Source organism: Mustela erminea, chromosome 16 (genome assembly GCF_009829155.1).
Source record: "Mustela erminea isolate mMusErm1 chromosome 16, mMusErm1.Pri, whole genome shotgun sequence".
NCBI classification, from domain to species: domain Eukaryota; kingdom Metazoa; phylum Chordata; class Mammalia; order Carnivora; family Mustelidae; genus Mustela; species Mustela erminea.
Window position 1 is genome coordinate 25,133,245 of NC_045629.1, and position 19,671 is coordinate 25,152,915.

Below are 19,671 nucleotides of genomic sequence, written 5' to 3' on the forward strand. Positions count from 1 at the left end.
TATTAATTTGTTTATATTAGGGGTTAATTTGAAATCACTTTCACTCCCATGTGCTTTTGTAGAAGGTTAGTTCAATATAAAAGATCGTTTATTATAAAGGAAGTTTCTAGACATGAAGAACAATAAATCATTAAACTAAGAAGGAAAAATTTCCTTGTGAGAATTTTCCGATGATTACTTAAGTCGAGAAATCATTTAACTGTTTGGAGAGTGAATAAAATGAAACAAACCCATCTATGGCTAAGAGAAACCAAAATCAAAAGGTTGAATTTAGCACCAAATATATTTTCAGTGGAAGAGAGTAAACACTATAATCAGTTGGCTAAAATCAGTCATTAATATGTGAGCTATCACCCTTATTATAATGTTCAGATAAAAAAAATGCCAAAAAGCAGACAATGTAAATAAGAGGGAAATTATTTATACTATCCTTAAGTGAGTATATGGTCATTTTATTAAAAACAAAGAATACAATTCCAAAGTTAAAAGCCTGAGACCTGATCAATAGGTCAACTCTATCTAGAATGTCCTTAATCGGCAAGCATATGCCACATGAATAAAACCAAGTATTTAGGTTCAGTTCAAGCAGAATTTTATTCGGTCAATGGGGTTAAGATTAGAAGAGGAAAAAAAAATACTACATGCCATATATTTAAGTGGTTAATTTTTTACAAGAATGATGATTCCTGATGCCAAAACACATTTCTCCAGTAATATCAACCTTATAATTAAGCATAACAGGTAAATGTTTCATTGTATTTAAAAGGTCTTACAGTAAAAATATCTCCATTGCCTGAAATTCTCCAGAAGAGGATATATGCCTTTGGGTCAAGATACAATCCAGCTCTCATAGTGGCATCAGTTTGGTAGAACATGAGCCAGACATAAAGGTTGCTGGACAAGGATTTCTGTTCAGAATGAAGACAGCAGAAGGAAGGGCCAGCAGCAGCAGGTGCTGTGATGGAGATCCCTGGGCAGCCCCCCAGAAGCTAAGGACTTGGCCCTCCAAGGCAAGGGAGAAGGCAGGAGTGTGAAAGGCGCAGAGGGGAGAAAGGGGAGGAGGCTGGAGGGAACCCAGGATAAATAAAACTTGCCCCACAACATCTCCCAGACTAACCTGGAATGTCAATATGCAATGGGGCAATTATGTTCTCATTTTCAACCTACCTAGTCATGGTTTTGCAGAGAGCAAATTAGTTCTTTTCAGCCCATTTCTATTGTGACTGTTGGTGTTCTTTGTTTTTCTGCCAAATATGTGGTACCTGACAATCTCCCAACCGTATCATTAGGATTAGGATGAGAATCATTAAAGCAAAAAGATCAAGCAGATAAAAGTTGTGTCTTTTACAGCAGTGCTAAGCCATCATTTGCCTGTGCTTTGTTCTCTTGTCTGCTTAGATTTTTCAGAAGCAAAAACCTACTACTTATGCAGGGAGAGGATGGGGCTGTGGGAATGACATGGTGAGGTATTATTATTATTATTATTATCATTATTATTATTATGTTAACTCTTTTATTTATACAGAAAGCTTAGGATTTGTTTTACTCAACTTAATGTCTTAAGAAATAAGATCTAGAAACTCTCTAAGGGCCACAGATGGTATTTGTTGGATTGCATTCACATAAATAAAAATTTGATGAGACAACACACATATTCAATGGACTTTCTTTGGGCTGAGTACTCAGGCCTGGACAAAATCCTAGAAAATGCTTTTTAAGGAATTCTAAACCCAATTTGTAAATAATGTGAAAAAATGAATTTTGTATATTTTGTTATGTTTATCTAAATGATCCAAAAAACCATAAAACAGCACTCTGATACTATGAGAAAACCAATGATTCTGTCTCTCCTGGAGCCCAAAACTCTCAGCCTCCTAGAGGCCATTTAACATGGTACAGCTGGCCAGTGACAGCCAGGCCTCATTGGATTGCAGTTTTATGTGTTGTCTTAATATAATGTGTTTAGTCATGCCCTCTGCCTGTTTGGGGAGGTCAAATTTTAGCTTTTTGGCATAAATAAAACTTGCCTGGCACTTAGAAGACCTAGAAGTCTCAGAGACAAAGCTGTGCTCAATAGCCAACTCTGCCAACAGCTGTGGCCACAAATAAAATAGCCATTTATTTGTGAGTAAATAGTGTGGAAAAGACAGAGGTCTTTCCAGCATGTTTTCAAACTCAAGAGTATCAGTATTATCATCTCCAAAGGACCAAAACATCTGTTGATGTATATACAGGCATGTGTTTGTATGTACACATATATTATACCATGAAATGAAAGTTCTTCTATGAAGAATGTCCACCTCTTCCCATATTTGTGTGTCTTCAGCACCACACGGGAGGACAGCACCACCAGATCTGCAGCCAGGATGGGGTTCCCATTGCCCTGCCCACTAACTCTTCTTTCCAGAGTGGCCTCCTAGCCATAGTCATAGAAACCCAGATCTCCAGAAAAAACACTTGGAAAACCAAAGAAGGAAGTGATTCTCTATGTGGAGATTAAGAACGATTCTTCCAGAAAACTTAGCATTTAAATGGAGCCTGATTCAAAATAGTTGTAGAGGCACAGAACATAGGCTTCTGAACAGACGTTTCTTCCTGCTAGGAAAAGAAAAGGGCTGTGTGGTAGCCTTCAGATGACCCTCCACCTCTCTTTACATTTGGTGAATATTTTACAGGCTATAAGAAAGGAGGCATGGCCAGAGGCTTTGACAGGGTGACTATGTATAAGTCAACAACTGACAAACTTCTACCTGAAAATTAAGAAATTCAGACATGATGATGCTTAGGCTATATATGAAACATATCTGAACACCTGTCATCATATAATCAGTATATTTTTACATGTAGACTAAATAGCTGGGTGGTTGAGTTTTGCATTGCTAACCAGGAATCATTGAGGACATCAGTCTTTGTCTGTGAAAACTGTTTGTTGAATATGTACAATAACATTAGCCACTGTTAAATAAGCGCCTACTGGATGCTATGTGTATATTTAAGCTCTAATCTTGATCTTATCAGCTCTTTTACCTGAAGAATAGGTGCCTCATTGCTCTATGAGTGACAGAACTGGGATTTGAATCCAAAACATGACCAAAAGCTAAGATTATAGTTTATGATGAAATCAATTACTTTAATGTTAACTGTTTAAGTCATATATAACTCTTATAGGATAAACATTTACCTAATTAAAAATCGGGTCTTTTGTCTTATTTTGAGAAATCATATAACTGAAAAACCCACATGATATTTAAAAACCAATATCAATCAATCAATGGTCTATATCAATAATGTCAACATCTATTCAATTTTGAATTATTCAGAGGTTAATAGAAAAAGTCCTAAAGTGGCAGTAATGACCTGGCATGAGTTAATATATGATGCTTCCTTACAACAAAGGCATATAACCTTATGAATTTTTTAACAAAGTTTTGCAAAATAGATTTTCTAGTTACTAATGAAAATTTATCACTCCAGCTTTATCCTAAAAAATATCATGAAGTGAACGCCTTAGATCCATTTAAAACAAAATAACAAAAGCAGCACAAAAAGTAGTAAATAAAAGGTCAGAACTCTAAATGTCAGAACTAAGAAAGGGGCAATATGAATATGCCACAGAAGATACATGATAGATAGATAGATAGATAGATAGATATGTTGTCCAAGTCCTAAGTCAGAGTAATATTGAAAGACTTAAGAGTTTGTCGTTTTGGGGTGTAACCTTCCTTCTCTTCCATTGATAGAATTTATCTAAAACTCAGCTTGGGAAGCATTAGGATCACATTATCTCTATATAGATCATCAAAATAAAATAGTAAGTATAATTTAATAACTGTTATTGTTACCACTGTTTAGAGGTATGACTTATGGTTCAACCAACACTCAAACAAACATTACTCACCCTCCCTGATATTCTCCAATGTTGCTTATGAGGCGCCTGGCTGGCAACAGCTGGTTGAGCAGCAGACTCCCGGTTTCAGCTCAGGTTATGATCTCAGGGTCTTGGGATAGAGCCCCACATATCACCTAGCACAGCATCTGCTTGTAACTCTCTGTCCCTCTCCCTCTGTTCTTCCTGCTAGTGCTCTCTCGCTCTCTCTCTCTCAAATAAATAGATTTTTTTAAAAGGCCGGTTATGACCCTCAGAACTCATTTATGACCCACAAAGGGGCTGCTACTCACAGTTTGAAAAATCTGTTCAGAAGACCTGCTCATGGGTGCATGACTGGTTCAGTCAGTAGAGTACACAGCTCTTGATTTCGGGATTATGAGTTCAAGCCCCACATTACCCAAGTTTACTTTAAATAAACACATACATACATATAAGAGTAATTTTTAAAAGGTGCTGTACCCAGGTAGCTGTTTTGGAAAGACCTGCTTACAGAGAGACAGGAATACACAGTACACTTAACAGGTGCTTTTTATGTAAATATTGGTTTAGCCAGACAACAGCATGAGAATTCCCCAACATTTTTAACTTCTAGACCAACGCTACAGAAAGTGTTTTGAAATTGGGTTTTTAATTTTTCTAAGATCAGGGAAATACCTTGCCTACTTTACCACTTGAATCTCTTATTTTGTAGTATATACTTACTTATCTTTTTCCTGTATCCTGCTGGTATAAGTGACTTCTACAGCCTCTGGACCCGCATGTTCTAACTTGTTCCAGGCTGCTGTTTACAATGCAGGTGTTAATTACCTACATAACAAATCCTAGCTATTGACTTCCAACAGTAAATACAACTTCATTTCTCCCAATTAAGCTGTTTTTCCTGCTGACGAAGGTTCCAAGCCTCTTTGATTGTCCTCCCCCTTTGCAAATAATATTAAAACCACTTTGGGGGGCACCTGGGTGGCTCAGCAGGTTAAAGCCTCTGCCTTCAGCTCAGGTCATGATCCCAGGGTCCTGGAATCGAGCCCCACATTGGGCTCTCTGCTCAGCGGCGAGCCTGCTTCCCCTCTCTCACTCTGCCTGCCCCTCTGCCTCCTTGTGATCTCTCTCTGTCAAATAAATAAATAAAATCTTTAAAAAAACAACAACAACACTTTTGAATGATACAGATGGGATGGCTTTGCGTGTTCTCAGCTCTATCACTGAAGACAGACCCTCCCACTGAAGAACAGGACCTGCCTGTATTGCTTTCCCAGAGCTTCTACAACGAAGTATCACAAACTGGGTGGGTCCAAACAACCCCAGAATATTCTCTCACAGCTCTGGAGGCTAGAAGCTGTGATCTAGGTGTCCGCCCAGCCCAGCTGTGACTTAACAGGAATCCTTCCCTGCCTTGTCCTAAGCTTCCGGTGGTTGCTCTCAATCCCTGGAATTCCTTCCTTGGCTTATAGCCAGACCACTCTGATTCCTGCCTCCACTGCCACATAGCCACCTTCCCTTTGTGTGTCTTTCTCCATCTCACCTGGCCTCTTTAGAAGGACAGCAGTCATTGGAGTTAGGGCCCACTCTAACTGAAGATGACTCCATCTTAGACAATGACATTGACAAATACGATGACATTCTGAGGTTCTGGGTGGACATGAATTTAGGAGGGCACTGTTCAGTCCAGGATGCTGACTTCCCAAAAGGACCAGATGTTTCTCTCTGCCAGACTTACTGAAATCAGAGGGCAACATCCACAAAAATGAGCTCCATGGCAACTTCAGGGGGAAGAGTGTGCTAACTTCAAACAGGAGGTTGTAAGAATAAAATTCTTCTACCTCTAGCAATATAGACCAGTTAATAATTCTACCTCAAACCTCAAAGTCCAGAGGGGAAAAAATGTGTTCGTTAGTATAAAAATATTGACATTTCTGTGGAATAGTATAACCTCCAGAACACTCTCACGTGCAGTACATAATGTCACAGTCACTACAACCCAGCAATGTAGATGAAATTGTCGTGAGTAGCCCCAGGCTACGCACGGAGAACCACTGGCTCTGGTTCTGACTCCTAACCCAGCATGCTTTCTGTGGTCATGCTGAAGTGTGGAATGGGCAAGTGTTTAAAGCAGCGGCTGTCACCTGCAGGCTGGACGGGAGGTCCATGTTAGCATCACCTGTGAAGCTTTTTTCTAGTAACTACACCTGCCCACCCAACCCAGAACCTCCCAACGGTGTTGAACAGCCGCACAGGGCCTAACAACCCCCTCCCATTTCCAGAACGGATATGCACTTTAAAAATCTGTAGAAGAGCCCCCAAAGCTAATTTTTTAACGGCATGCTTTTGTGCCTTTGGTCAGAGCTCCTTAAATTTAAATGTGCATGTGAATCCCTTGGGAATCTTGCCAAAACAGTTTCTGATTCAGCAGGCCCAGGATGGGGCCTGAGATGCTGCATTTCCAGTTAGCTCCCAGGGGATCCTCCTGGTCCAAGGATCCCATTGTGACGAGGCCTTATGTGGCCCTCCTGATAGGACCCTGGAGCAACTCTCTACAGAGAACAGAACGTGTCTATGTGACAGTAAGAAATAAACCACATGGGACAGCTACAAAAAGCAGGACCCTCTGCCAAGTAAACAGCTCTTCAGTTCCTAATAAGTTCAGGTGTTGCTTGAGCCCATGTACAGCATTCCACGATGGCTGCTGTCAAAATCAGCCAAACAGAATTCAAACAAAGGCCCTTGGCGGTGAGGCTCACTGCATGCCATGAAGAAGGCCTGTCATTGTGCGAGGAAAACATCAGGGAGCTGCTGCTGCTCACTGGCCCTGGGACCACCCAGCAGTCTCCCCCTAGAAGCAGGTGTAAAGCGAACCACGCAAGTTCTCTGCAGGCCTGGCTGGCCGTGCTCTCCTCTAACGGTTCCTTTGGCAGAGCTGCTCTGCTTCAGCGTAGCCATCACATCTCTTTGGTTTTCTGGCATTCTGTAATGTGGTCTTAATGATGCTGACCCCAAAAGTATTTTTCAGAAAAGGCTTACTGCAGAGATGCATTAAAAGGAAAAATAATGATTGTATTTCGGCTTTGGAGGTTTTGGTTTTGGTTTTGGTTTTGGTTTTTTGTCTTTTGTTTTTTTCGTGGTGTGTTTTTGGTTTTCGTTTTTATGAAACTGCTGGGACACAGTCTTTAGGTATGGTTATAATGGTAGAAATAAATCCTTGCATTTCTCTGTTTCTGGTGATTGATGAGCTGATGAGGCCAATGAGGTGTCCAAGGAACAAAGCCAGGTCTCAATGGCATCTTAAATCTGGAAATGTAGAAGAACTTCCTTGCAGAAATGGGACGTCAGAAGTGGGTTAGAAATAGTTTAACAAATGAAGGTCCTTTCAGGGAATAGCTAGTCCAAATGGGTGCCTCCACTAGTCTTTGCCCGGTGTGATTTCAGAATGCACACTTAAAGTAAAATTTTATAAAAGAAAATAGCTGTGGCAAATAATATTGTGTGTATCATAATGTTTTCACGTACAAATAAACCATTGTTTAACTCTGAGAGAAATTTTTCTCTTTCTATTCCAAACCCTGAAGAGCTTATTGGAATTTCTTTTGATATGAAGAAATATTGTTTTCAAAGAAAGAGATGATTTCAGGCAAGGATCGCTTGGAGTTTTCTACCCACACAAGATATTCACAGAGATGCATCGGGGCTTCTGTGTTCCTGGTAACTTTAGTCCTAAACATGGGGGGTTCCTAGACTCACCATCGTCATAGTGAGGCTGAGATTCCACCTTATAAATATTTTCGTGACGTACTTCCTTCGTGAATCCCTTTCCTGGTGCCACTGCCATAGAAACCTCTCCTCTTACCTTCAGTTGCTCTCCTACCCCAATCAGCCCCACACACTGTAATTTGTGATCTCTCCAAAATGCAAATCTGAGCGTGCTGTTCCTTGCTTAAATTTTTGTTTGTTTTTGTTTTGTCTTGACTCCTTAACTGTAGCGTCCTCAACCTTCAGCAAGCATCAGAATCACCCCGAGGATTTGCTAAAACATAGATCTCTGGGCCTTTCCCCAGAGTTTCTGATTCAGTAGGTATGGAGTGGGGCCTGAGAATTTGCCATTCTGACAAGTCACCTCAAAATGCTGATGCTGCTAGTCTGGGACCACGCTTGGAGAAAAACTGACCTTTGGGGGAATCCCACCAAACTCTTCATCAGTGCATCGAGTGCTCTACAGAATTTGTCCATTGCCTAACTTCCCATAAGCACCCACCCCCACTCATCTCTGTGCCTCCACCTGCATGCAGTCCCACTGTACTACTCTGTTCCCTGAAATCGGCATCGTGGGAAGGTTGTACAAGTAGCACACTGCACAAATGATGGAAGCGCCATTCTCACAATCTCTTTATTGGTACCCTCTGAGGTTGAGAAGTGCACAGCTTACACCCTTACACATAGCAGCCCTGAGATCACCACGGACTCCTCCATACCATGCCTTCTTATAGATGTCCCCAGCCATACAAAATTACTTGAAACTTTCTGAGGAAACCATATGTTTAAAGCCTTTGCTCACCTAGACCTTTTGGCCTATAATGCCCTTTATCCTATTCTCTGCATGGGAACTTGTGCTCATCCTTTAAGGCCTCCCGCTCAAAGAGAAGATTTATGATTAGAATTGTCCTAAGAGGAGCACCTGGGTGGCACAGTCGTTTAAGCATCTGACTCTTGGTTTGGGCTCAGGTCATCATCTCCAAGTCGTGAGATGAGCCCCACGTCTGGCTCTGTCCTGAACATGCAGTCGACTTCAGATTCTTTTTCCCCTTTCCTTCTCCCTCCCCCCTGATCCTCCCTATGCTCACTTGTGTGCTCTTTCTCTAAAATAAATAAATAGAATCTTTAAAAAGAGTTGTCCTTAGAGCAAAAAATAAATAAATAAGATTTCCAACAGGAAAAGGAAGAATGTTCTAGGATTTGGATACAACTGTAAATACTCTAGTGTCCAAAACACTCTTAGTGTTCAATCTGTTTTTTCTACCTCAGGTTTTCATGAATTATGGTTTTCAAAGAAATAGAAAGTTGAGAAGAAGGAAAAAATAGAGGGAAACTAATTTCCATCAATTTTATTCTAGTCTGCACGTCTCTCAGATGTGTATTTATATGGATATGATATTTTAACATGTTTATTTATAAATAAACATTTTCCGTGGAATAGGTAGCATTCTTAAGTTTATACTTCTGTGACCTTTTTTACTTCTTTTCTGTGATGCTTGACTTTTGTTTACATGAAATGGTGATGTGGTGTGCACAGGTATTTATACGTATATATGTCGATATGCGTGTTCATGAGTATGTGTATGTGTGTAATTGTTTTAAATTAAGGTGTAATTGACGTGTAACATTCTGTTAGTTTCAGGTGTAAAACATAATGATTGGATATTTGTATACACTGTGAAATGATCACCACAGTAACATCAGTACAACACAGTAACACAGTAACAGTTAACATCTGTCACCGCACATAATGTGGGGTTACCAAAAAATATTGTTCTTATAATGAGAACTTTTAAGATCTCCTCCCATGGTGCCTGGGTGGCTCCGTTGGTTAAGCGCCTGCCTTCGGCTCAGGTCATCGTCCTAGAGTCCTGGGATCGAGTCCCACATCAGGCTCCCTGCTTGTCAGGGAGTCTGCTTCTTCCTCTGACCCTCCCCCTCTCTCTATATATATATATCTCTCTCTCTCTCTCCCTCAAATAAATAAATAAACTCTTAAAAAAAAAAAAAAAGATCTCCTTCCTTCTCAACGATGCCATATAGCAAATGTGGCGCAGTCATTAACTGCAGTTCCCGTGCTCCACACGACATTGCCATGCCTGATTTTCTAACTGGAAACCTGTATCCTTCGACCACCTTCACCCATTTCTTCTCTTCTCGCAACCACCAGTCTGTCCTCTGTATCTATGAGGGTTTTTTGGTTTTGCTTTTGTTTGAGATTTTGCATACAAGTGAAGTCAAATGATATTTGTCTTTTTTGCATGTGTTTTTAATGGATAACCTACATGATCGATTCTTCTCAGTGGATTAACATTGTATTACACATACCAGAATCTACCCTGATCTGTACATCGACCTATCACTTCATTAACTGGCTGAATTACTGCAGATTCCACATCAGACTCAGAGAAAAAAAAATGTGACACAGAATATATACAGTATTTTTCCTTAAGAAAATGTATCCTTCTGTGAAGGTGAAGTCCAAAGCTAGTATAGAGTCTCAAGCGGGCTTCTTAAAGAATAAGGTTAAAAAGAAAACAGCAGTGTACTCAGCATAATGAAAGTAGTACTGATTAATAAAAAAGATAGCTTAAACCTAGGAAAAGGTTATGTTGCTGAACTTGTAAAGCTGGTCTGTTATCATAAAATGATCTATGTGTAAGATGAATTTCTTTTGCTAAAAAAATTCTTTTGCTGGTTAAAACTTTTAGGTTGACTTTCGACCACATGGAAGTGAGGGAACATGGCTAGGAACCTGTCTGATTCATCTGGGTGCCGTTAGGCTTTGTAAAAAATTCTATGAAAAATAACCTAAAAAGAGGTTACTCAGTCATTGGAGTGTATCACATGAAAGGGATCTCCAGCTCACTCTTGCTCCTTTCTTTTGAAGAGTTACTCTGAAGAATATTAAAGTTTCCTTCACTAGCCTCCTACCTAACTTACTTCCTAAAATCTAACCTTTTAAAATACAGAAATATATCATGGGTAGTGAAACAAACCTTCTTCCAAGAGATACCAAGAGACTGTCAAATCAGTAACTTTAATCGTAAGATAACCAGAAACTCTTCTCTCAAAGTAGTTTTGTATGTGAGAATTGAAAACCGAAAGAACTCCTTACCCCAAATGAAAGGCATTATTCAGGAGGACAGTGACCTCAGCTTCGGAATGGATGACTCCTCATTCAACAGCATACATATACGGATGGGGGAGGGTTAAATTCCTGGGTTCCTGTTATCTATGAGATCAAAATAATTGACAAACGACTGAACCTTTCAGATGCTCCTTCTTTGCAATGTGTCATGTGGTGTTAGCATGTAAGGGCTTCACACTTGTGTGTGCAAATCAGCTGCAGTACTTAAGAACAGAACATTCTGGAAAAGAGCTAGTAGGCAACTAAGAGCCACCAGGGTACAGGACAGTACCATGTGTTCCAGGAATATGAAAACTAGAACTGCCAACTTAGATCAGAGAACAAAGGATTTCCTTTCTGCTTTGCTGTGGTTAATAGTGTCCTGAGAAATAGCAAGAAAGAGAAGATTGGTGGGTGAAAATCATGATATTCTAATGAACTTCTAGATTCTTCCCTCAACAAATGGTTTAAAATTTGGCTTATATGCTCATGCCTTATCCTTTTCATAGAAATAGAAAATTATCCATGTTCCTAATAGTGTTTGTCACAGGGCTCTTCCTTCCTCTCAGTTTAAATAAGCTGGTTCTCTCCTGAACATTCTTCTTCTTTTTTTAAAAAATATTTATTTATTTATTTGGCAGACAGATATCACAAGTAGGCAGAGAGGTGGGCAGAGAGAGGGGAAACCAGGCTCCCTGCTGAGCAGAGAGCCCACTGTGGGGCTCGATCCCAGGATCCTGGGATCACAACCGGAGCCAAAGGCAGAGGCTTTAAGCCACTGAGGCACCCAGGGGCCCCTCTCCTGAACATTCTTAATAATCATGTTCTGTATGTCCTTTTCTGTTGCTCATCAGGTTTTTTTGTTTCATGTATTATATCCCACTAGGAGGAGAAAGCAGGAATGCTATGTCGTTAAGAGCTTGTAACTCACTTTTAACTTTCAGCATGTATTTGTGAAGGAAGGAAGGAGAGATTAGGGGAGGGGGAGAGAGAGAATGTACCTACACTGACCTTCAGTGCAAGGCACAGAAGTTTCCATGTGTTTTTGTGGAGTGTTGAATGTCAGTGACTTTAAAGCAGATATGAAACTGTATCTAAATGGGGGATAAACCATCTAAGTATTTTTTATTTCTTCTTGATGCTGGCCAAAGGCTTTGTCCAGGTCCATCTCCAGCATTTCCATCCGACGGTACATGTTATGGGATGCTTCATGTGCATGATCTAGTTTGATCCTTAACAACCCTGTGAGACCGGCAAGGCAAATGTGGGACACCCCATTTTGCAAATAAGGGAACTGAAGCTAACAAAGGGAACTGAACTCTAACAAAGGTAGAGGCATGTGCTTTCATGCCCTGTCCTGTATTCTTTCCACCAGAAACCACCAATTGATACCATTAGATCCCTTTAGAGAATGTAACATTGACAAGTTGGTACAATTGAGCAAGTCTCCAGCTGCCTTACTTCCTCTCACAAACAGGTATCAATGCTACCAGTCTTTGGTACCTCTTAATGCAAGTGCTAGGAGTCCTGATTTTTTTTTTTTAAGATTTTATTTATTTATTTGAGAGAGAGAGATAGAGTGAGAGAGGGAACACAAGAAAGCGGAGTGGGAAAGGAAGAAGACACAGGCTTCCCACGAAGCAGGGAGCTGAATGTGGGGCTCGATCCCAGGACCTTGAGATCATGACCTGAGCGGAAGGCAGATGCTTAACCGACTAAGCCACCCAGGCGCCCCAAGGAGTCCCAATCTTAACTCCATGTGATCCTGTTAATTTCTGTGTTTATATGAAGAATTGAAATCATTATCCAGGTGATTTAAAAGGAAATTTTTATCCTGAAAGAATGTCTATTCTCAGTAACTACATGCTTGGAACATAGCAGTGCACTACCTTTCAAAGTCTTCTCCTTTGACGTTTCATTTCTTCAGCAATAAAAGTGTATTTTGGCCATTCAGCCAAATGACAAAATCAGTTGTGACTTGTCCTTGGTTTGGTTTGCAGACATGGCAGGAACTAACAGAACAGTGGTGGTTTAGAAAGAGAATCATTACGCGTGAGAGGGACTGTGGAGATGATCTAATCCAAGTCTCCAGGGGAGTTGGCCAGTCTCACACAGATAATTGTTTGCAATTTCTGCATGTCCACGTCCCTTGCCATATGCAAACCTAAGTCTGCTTGCTAGAGCGGAGAGATAGCCAGCTCTGCAGGCCAGTGGGTGGAGGTGATGGTCATTCAAAATAAGCCTGTGCACAGTTAGGATAAAAGAAGCAGAGCCTAAATGCCATAGGGTTTGCTGTACTAAAAAATGTGTAGAAGTATATCCTGTAGTTTAGAGCAAAATGTCACATTTGTTATATTTATTTTGTTTTAAAACTCTACAATAAAACCATCAACTCCCGAGGTGCCTGGGTGGCTTAGTGGGTTAAAGCCTCTGCCTTCAGCTCAGGTCACGATCCCAGGGTCCTGGGATGGAGCCCCACATCAGGCTCTCTGCTTAGCAGGGAGCCTGCTTCCCCTGCCCCCCTCCTCTGCCTCTCTGACTGCTTGTGATCTCTGTCTACCAAACAAATAAAAAAATATTTAAGATTAAGGTTTGAGAACAATGGGAGGAAGCACTTTTTTGCTTAGTAAAGATTGTGCATCTGGGACACACACTTCTTGGTGAAGCAGGAAGCCTCTCTGGCCTAGATTAGGTCTGGCTTGGTTTCATTTGACCTTTATGTATGATCTTGGGAGCTGTCATTGGTCTCGGTTATTATTATAGGTAGCTCGGAGAAAAATATGCTGACAGTGACTATTTAATTTAAAGATTTAGCATCCAGTAAACATTTCAAAGGACAATGATTAAACAGCTTGAAACCCCACAGCTCAATAAATCCAGATCATGAAAAAATTAGTTTGCCTCTAACTGACATTAGGACTTGTAAACAAAAGTCTATTCCTGTTCTTTCTCCCTCGGTTTCCCTCTCTTTACTCTTGTAAATTTCTCTTCTTCTGGGTTACTCTCCTTACCTTTTCCCTCTCCTGCCTCCTTTATACCTTTCATTGCTTTTTGTTCCTGTTCTTTCAGCTTCCATCTCTCCCCTCAAATCTCTATTAAGTATAATTTCAGTATAACGTATTTCAGAGCGTGTTACAGATATTGAATAAAGATTTATTTAAGTTAAGTTCCTTAACTTAAAGAACAGTATTTTACTATTAGTATTTTATATATTTTTCTTGAACAAAACTAAGGTAAGTACTTTTTACTTGAGTATACCTCGGAATTTCCTTGAAAAATGTGGATCAGTGCCCTCAAACCTTCATCTTCGTGTTCGGCCTATAAGGAAGTCCCTACTTGGGCTGTCTATGTGGTGCCTGGCTTCACAGATTTCCCACATACCTGTTCTTGGCCTTCGTCTTTCCAGACTGAAGTTCTGTTCACTCCAACCTCTCATAATACAAGTGCTCATTTGCCAATATTTGGGAGTCACGTAATCTTCACAACAACAATGAAACAGCTCTGACCATTGTCTTGGTTCTACAGGTTTGTAAACTGAGAGAATGAGAGGTTGAAAACCTGCCCAAGATCACAGAGGAAGGGATAAAGCCCGGTTCAGAGCTCAGACCGACTAAAAGCCTACCATCTCATCTTCTCGCTTCTTTCTGAGCTCTTCCTCTTTCCTGCCACATCTGACCTTGTGCTTTTTCCTCCATGTAAAATGTCTTCCCTGCACCAAAATCATCGTGGATGGTCGACAAGCTCTTATTTATGAAGACTTCATTCTTGACCGAAAGAAGTTAGCTGTAGTCTTCCTTTCCCACATGATGCTGGCCAGAAGTCCCCACATCCCAGCATGAAGGCTTTCCTGATTTGGTTCTGCCATCAGTGCTTACCGTAGAAATGGTATTTGTTGTACGAGAAACACTGGTGTACCCAGTGCTGTATTACCGCTCATGTGCAGGTCTGCATTCGTGGTTTCAGTTGTAGAATAAAACTTCTAGAAACCATGACTTCTGTCTAGCATATGTGGCATGTCACGCGATTCACTTAAAGAAACACAAACCAGGTGGTTAAGAGAAAAAAAGTAACAAAACTGAGAGAAGAGAGACTGGGTCCCAAAGCGATTCCAAAGGGTGGTTACTTAACACAAGAACAAAGGCAGGGGCGGGGGATGGATTTTCTTTTTCTTTTTTTTTTTTCCCAAATTGTTTAGGCCCCGGAATTTAAATGGGTACTACATTGTGCTTCTCAGTGAAATGAACTCAGAAAAAATGAATGTGTTTGCATTAGTTAGAGAATTTTCAGCTATAAAGTTACCTTCCTGGAATATCTTTGAGTAGTTCATATCACTGAAAAAAAAAACAGTGAATCCATATGTCTCCCAGCTGCCTAGGCAACAAAGAGGATTTGCTAACTTGGGCTTCCTTCTCTTTTCCAGATCTTGGCCATCGTGTCTATCCTGTTCATCGTACTCTCCACCATCGCTCTGTCTCTCAACACTCTACCAGAGCTGCAGGCAACAGACGAGTTTGGCCAACCCAACGACAACCCCCAGTTAGCCCACGTGGAGGCTGTGTGTATTGCTTGGTTTACCATGGAGTACCTTTTACGCTTCCTGTCCTCACCAAACAAGTGGAAGTTCTTCAAAGGCCCCCTAAATGTCATAGACTTGCTGGCCATCTTGCCATATTACGTCACCATCTTCCTCACAGAGTCCAACAAGAGCGTGCTGCAGTTCCAGAACGTGAGGCGCGTGGTTCAGATCTTTCGGATCATGAGGATCCTCAGGATCCTGAAACTCGCCAGGCATTCCACAGGCCTGCAGTCCCTGGGGTTCACCCTCAGACGGAGCTACAACGAATTGGGCTTACTGATCTTATTTTTGGCCATGGGGATAATGATATTTTCCAGCCTGGTATTTTTTGCAGAGAAGGACGAAGACGCTACCAAGTTCACCAGTATACCAGCATCGTTTTGGTGGGCCACCATCACCATGACCACCGTGGGCTATGGTGACATTTACCCGAAAACACTATTAGGGAAAATCGTGGGAGGCCTCTGCTGTATTGCCGGGGTTCTGGTTATTGCCCTCCCCATCCCAATCATTGTGAACAATTTTTCTGAGTTTTACAAGGAGCAGAAACGCCAGGAGAAGGCAATTAAAAGGAGAGAAGCTCTTGAGCGGGCCAAGAGGAACGGAAGCATTGTTTCCATGAACCTAAAAGATGCCTTTGCTCGCAGCATGGAACTGATAGATGTGGCCGTGGAGAAGACAGGAGAGTCGGCCAGTACTAAGGACTCGGCTGATGATAATCACCTGTCCCCAAGCCGGTGGAAGTGGGCCAGGAAAGCTCTGTCGGAAACAAGCTCCAACAAATCTTTCGAGAATAAGTACCAGGAGGTTAGCCAGAAAGACTCCCACGACCAGCTGAACAACACTTCTTCCTCCAGCCCGCAGCATCTGAGTGCCCAGAAACTTGAGATGCTGTACAACGAGATCACCAAGACGCAGCCTCACGCCCACCTGAACCCGGACTGCCAGGAGCAGCCCGAGAGGCCCTCTGCATACGAGGAGGAGATCGAGATGGAAGTAGTGGTGTGCCCGCAGGAGCAGCTGGCCGTGGCGCAGACCGAGGTCATCGTGGACATGAAGAGCACCTCCAGCATTGACAGCTTCACCAGCTGCGCCACCGACTTCACGGAGACCGAGAGGTCGCCGCTGCCGCCGCTGTCCGCCTCCCACTTGCAGATGAAGTTCCCACCCGACCTTCCGGGGACGGAAGAGCACCAAAGAATCAGGGGGCCCCCATTTCTAACACTGAGCAGAGAGAAAGGGCCCGGGGCCAGGGATACCATCCTGGAATACGCTCCAGTCGACATCACTGTGAGCCTTGATGCCAGCGCTTCCCAAAGTGGGCTCCACGGCCCTTTGGCGTCGGACGGTACCTCCGAGAGCCCTAAGAGTTCGCTGAAAGGCAGCAACCCCCTAAAATCCAGATCGCTCAAAGTGAACTTTAAGGAAAACAGAGGCGGTGCCCCGCAGACCCCGCCCAGCACAGCCAGGCCACTGCCCGTCACCACGGCTGACTTTCCCCTCACCACCCCGCAGGTCATCAGCACCATCCTCCTCGAAGAAACCTCCTCCCAGGGAGACAGACCCTTGCTGGGGGCCGAGGTGTCCGCACACTGTCAGGGACCTTCCAAAGGGCTGACCCCTCGGTTTCCCAAGCAGAAACTCTTTCCTTTCTCGTCAAGAGAGAGGAGGAGCTTCACCGAAATAGACACTGGCGAAGATGATGACTTCTTAGAGCTCCAGGGGCCCAGGCAGGACGAGCAGGCAGACTCCAGCCCCAACTGCTTTGCAGATAAACCTAGTGATGGAAGAGACCCTTTGAGAGAAGAGGCCTGTGTGGGCTCTTCCTCCCCCCAGGACACAAGTCACAACTGTAGGCAAGACATTTACCATGCTGTGGCGGAAGTAAAAAAGGACAATAATAGTCAAGAAGGGTGCAAGATGGAAAACCACTTGTTTGCCCCAGAAATTCATTCCAACCCGGGAGACACAGGTTATTGTCCCACACGTGAAACCAGCATGTGACTAGTTACAAAAGCAATAATAATAATAATAATAATAATAAAAACTTGTTTCTTAAAAATGCGGTAATAATGCCTGTGAACTAAAAACATGGGAAGCCCCCTCCCACCAAAAAAAAAGTGCATAAAATGTTATTTTTGCATGGCATGAACAGTTTAGTTTAAGTACTGTTAAAATAAAGAGTCAAGACTGCATTTTGTAATGAACAGAAATGACTGAGGAACAGTGAACAAATAAAGAGAGCTCTATTATAGGAACCAGTATTCTGCAATGTCTGACATTTTTGATCCTTTCATTTCAAATTGTAGACGGATTTCAACTTTTAACTTTTCTGTTACAATGAATTTTAGAATTTGCACATGAAAGGATGAAATGTCACCGCATGCATTCATAATTAGGAGGACCAAGGTGCTTTGAGCTTGCAAAATGCGTAACTTTGTAAATAATGGGACCCGGGATGCAAAATTGTCAAGAACATATGGAAACAAGTTTCTGAGACACAGATACTTCCTTCACAGCTACTGCCTGGAGGAGCTGTACAGACTTCCTGTTGCAAAATTGCAACCTCTTCTTAAACCATCTCACATATCTTGCTTTGGGTTATAAAGCTCTTAAAAGTCATTTGTTTAAAGGAATACAGTATTTTTATTGTGATATAATTCATAGGGTGCATTTTTCTTTTGTGCTTCTGCTTAGTTGTGGCACTTGTGGTTTTATTTATAAATCATGAAAATAGGCAAGATTTAATGACCAGATATAGACAAATTTGGAATTTAAGCTTGAAATTTTGCCAATTATATATCTAATTTTGCCACAGCCTAAAACCCTGAAAATATGTCAAAGGTTATATCATACAACTAAACTTTTTTTTTTTTCTTTTAACACACTCCACATTTGGAAATTTAGGTGGTTTTTGTTTTTTGTTTTTTAGTTGTATGTTGACCATCGAAAGATGACAGTATTTTCCACTAGAAGCCAACATAAACTTTTCTATCTGAAGAACTAAAGATAGAATGTAGATATGCCAAAATGGGAATTCCAAAAAGTGACTTCTGACAAACTGAAAGCTGTCTTTAAGTCAGACTGCCACCCCTCTCACAGTTAGTTGGGTTCAGAAATGAGTTACCATAAAAAGAGTCGTAGGCTGGTAATGGTAGCCCAGTAATTCCCAGTGTGGGGAGGGAACATGGCTGCTTGAGGAGCCCTACAGAGGCCAGTAGGCACCAGCAATTAGAAACACCCCTTCATGTTTCCAACGCCCCAAGCATCACCAGGACTACCCTTGTGGAAAGCCACATCCAGGATTTTCTACTGAAAACACTGAAATCCAGAGGAGTTGAGACACGTTCTGGTGCTTATCCTGTTGGTCAAGTCTGTGCTAAGAACCCAGGTTGTTTGAATCCATTTTGCTTCACAGGAAATGAAGGTTCTGGTTCCAGATACGTGACTACCAGATGTGCGATTCTGGATAGGCCTTGAAAAAACCTCTTAGTCTCTGTTTTACCCCCAATAAACCCAAGACAGAATTCTTTCTCAGCTCCCTTAAGACTTCATGGTTAAGACAATTCCTTGGTCTCTCAGGAATGTTCAAGTTTTGCCTCAGCAGAATGCATTTTGTATGTATGTGTGCACATGCATGTGTGAGTGTGTGTGTGTGTGTGTGTGTGTGTGTGTGTGTGTGTAGTTCATGGAAAGAGTTTGGAAAATTCCAGACCAAATTTAAAGCACAACTTTTGTTTAAAGAAAAAACAAATTCTAAATTGTATTCTGTTTTTTAAATTACCATAAAATCACTGGCAAAAAACAACCCAAATGTTTAGAATTTAAGGCTTTAGGAACAGAATTTATTAACAGAATCTGGTCATTATATCTCAGATAAGAAAACAGTTTTGTTCTTAGCTGAAATCCAAGCATCCCTACTGCTAAAAACAATTTTAAATATTTTTCACTGCGCTTAGAATTTCTTAATGGTTTTCATGTTTGTCTCAAGACATAACCTTGATGGGTTTATGGTCATTAACCATTGATTATTTACAGTACTCATACTCACTTCAGTGTCTAAAATGAAATATTGATCTGTTTTTGTAAATCTAGAGTGTTGGAATTTTCTACATGTAGTTTTTCAAGTCAAACAGGTATGTCTGCTGTTAGATGAATAGCAAATAAGTTATGAAAATCATTTTCTTTATGTAGTCTTAGAAAGCAATTATTTTCTAATGTCTCTGTATTGTTATATCTCAGTTTGGTTGTTGTTGTTGTTGTTGTTGTTTTTTTCATTTATCTGTCTGCACAGGTGGATTTGTCTTTTTGCCCTGATAGTTCACTAATGCC

General features: G+C 41.4%; 1 protein-coding gene across 1 annotated transcript in view; it reads left to right on the forward strand.

Moving 5' to 3' along the window:
* Positions 1–19,041, forward strand: part of KCNB2 (potassium voltage-gated channel subfamily B member 2) — a 404,699-nt gene extending 385,658 nt beyond the window's left edge. The window contains exon 3 of the mRNA XM_032316872.1: positions 15,184–19,041. Within this exon, the coding sequence (XP_032172763.1) occupies positions 15,184–17,343 (2,160 nt within the window). The 3' untranslated portion in view covers positions 17,344–19,041. The remainder of the gene's footprint in view (positions 1–15,183) is intronic.
* Positions 19,042–19,671: the final 630 nt, after the last annotated feature.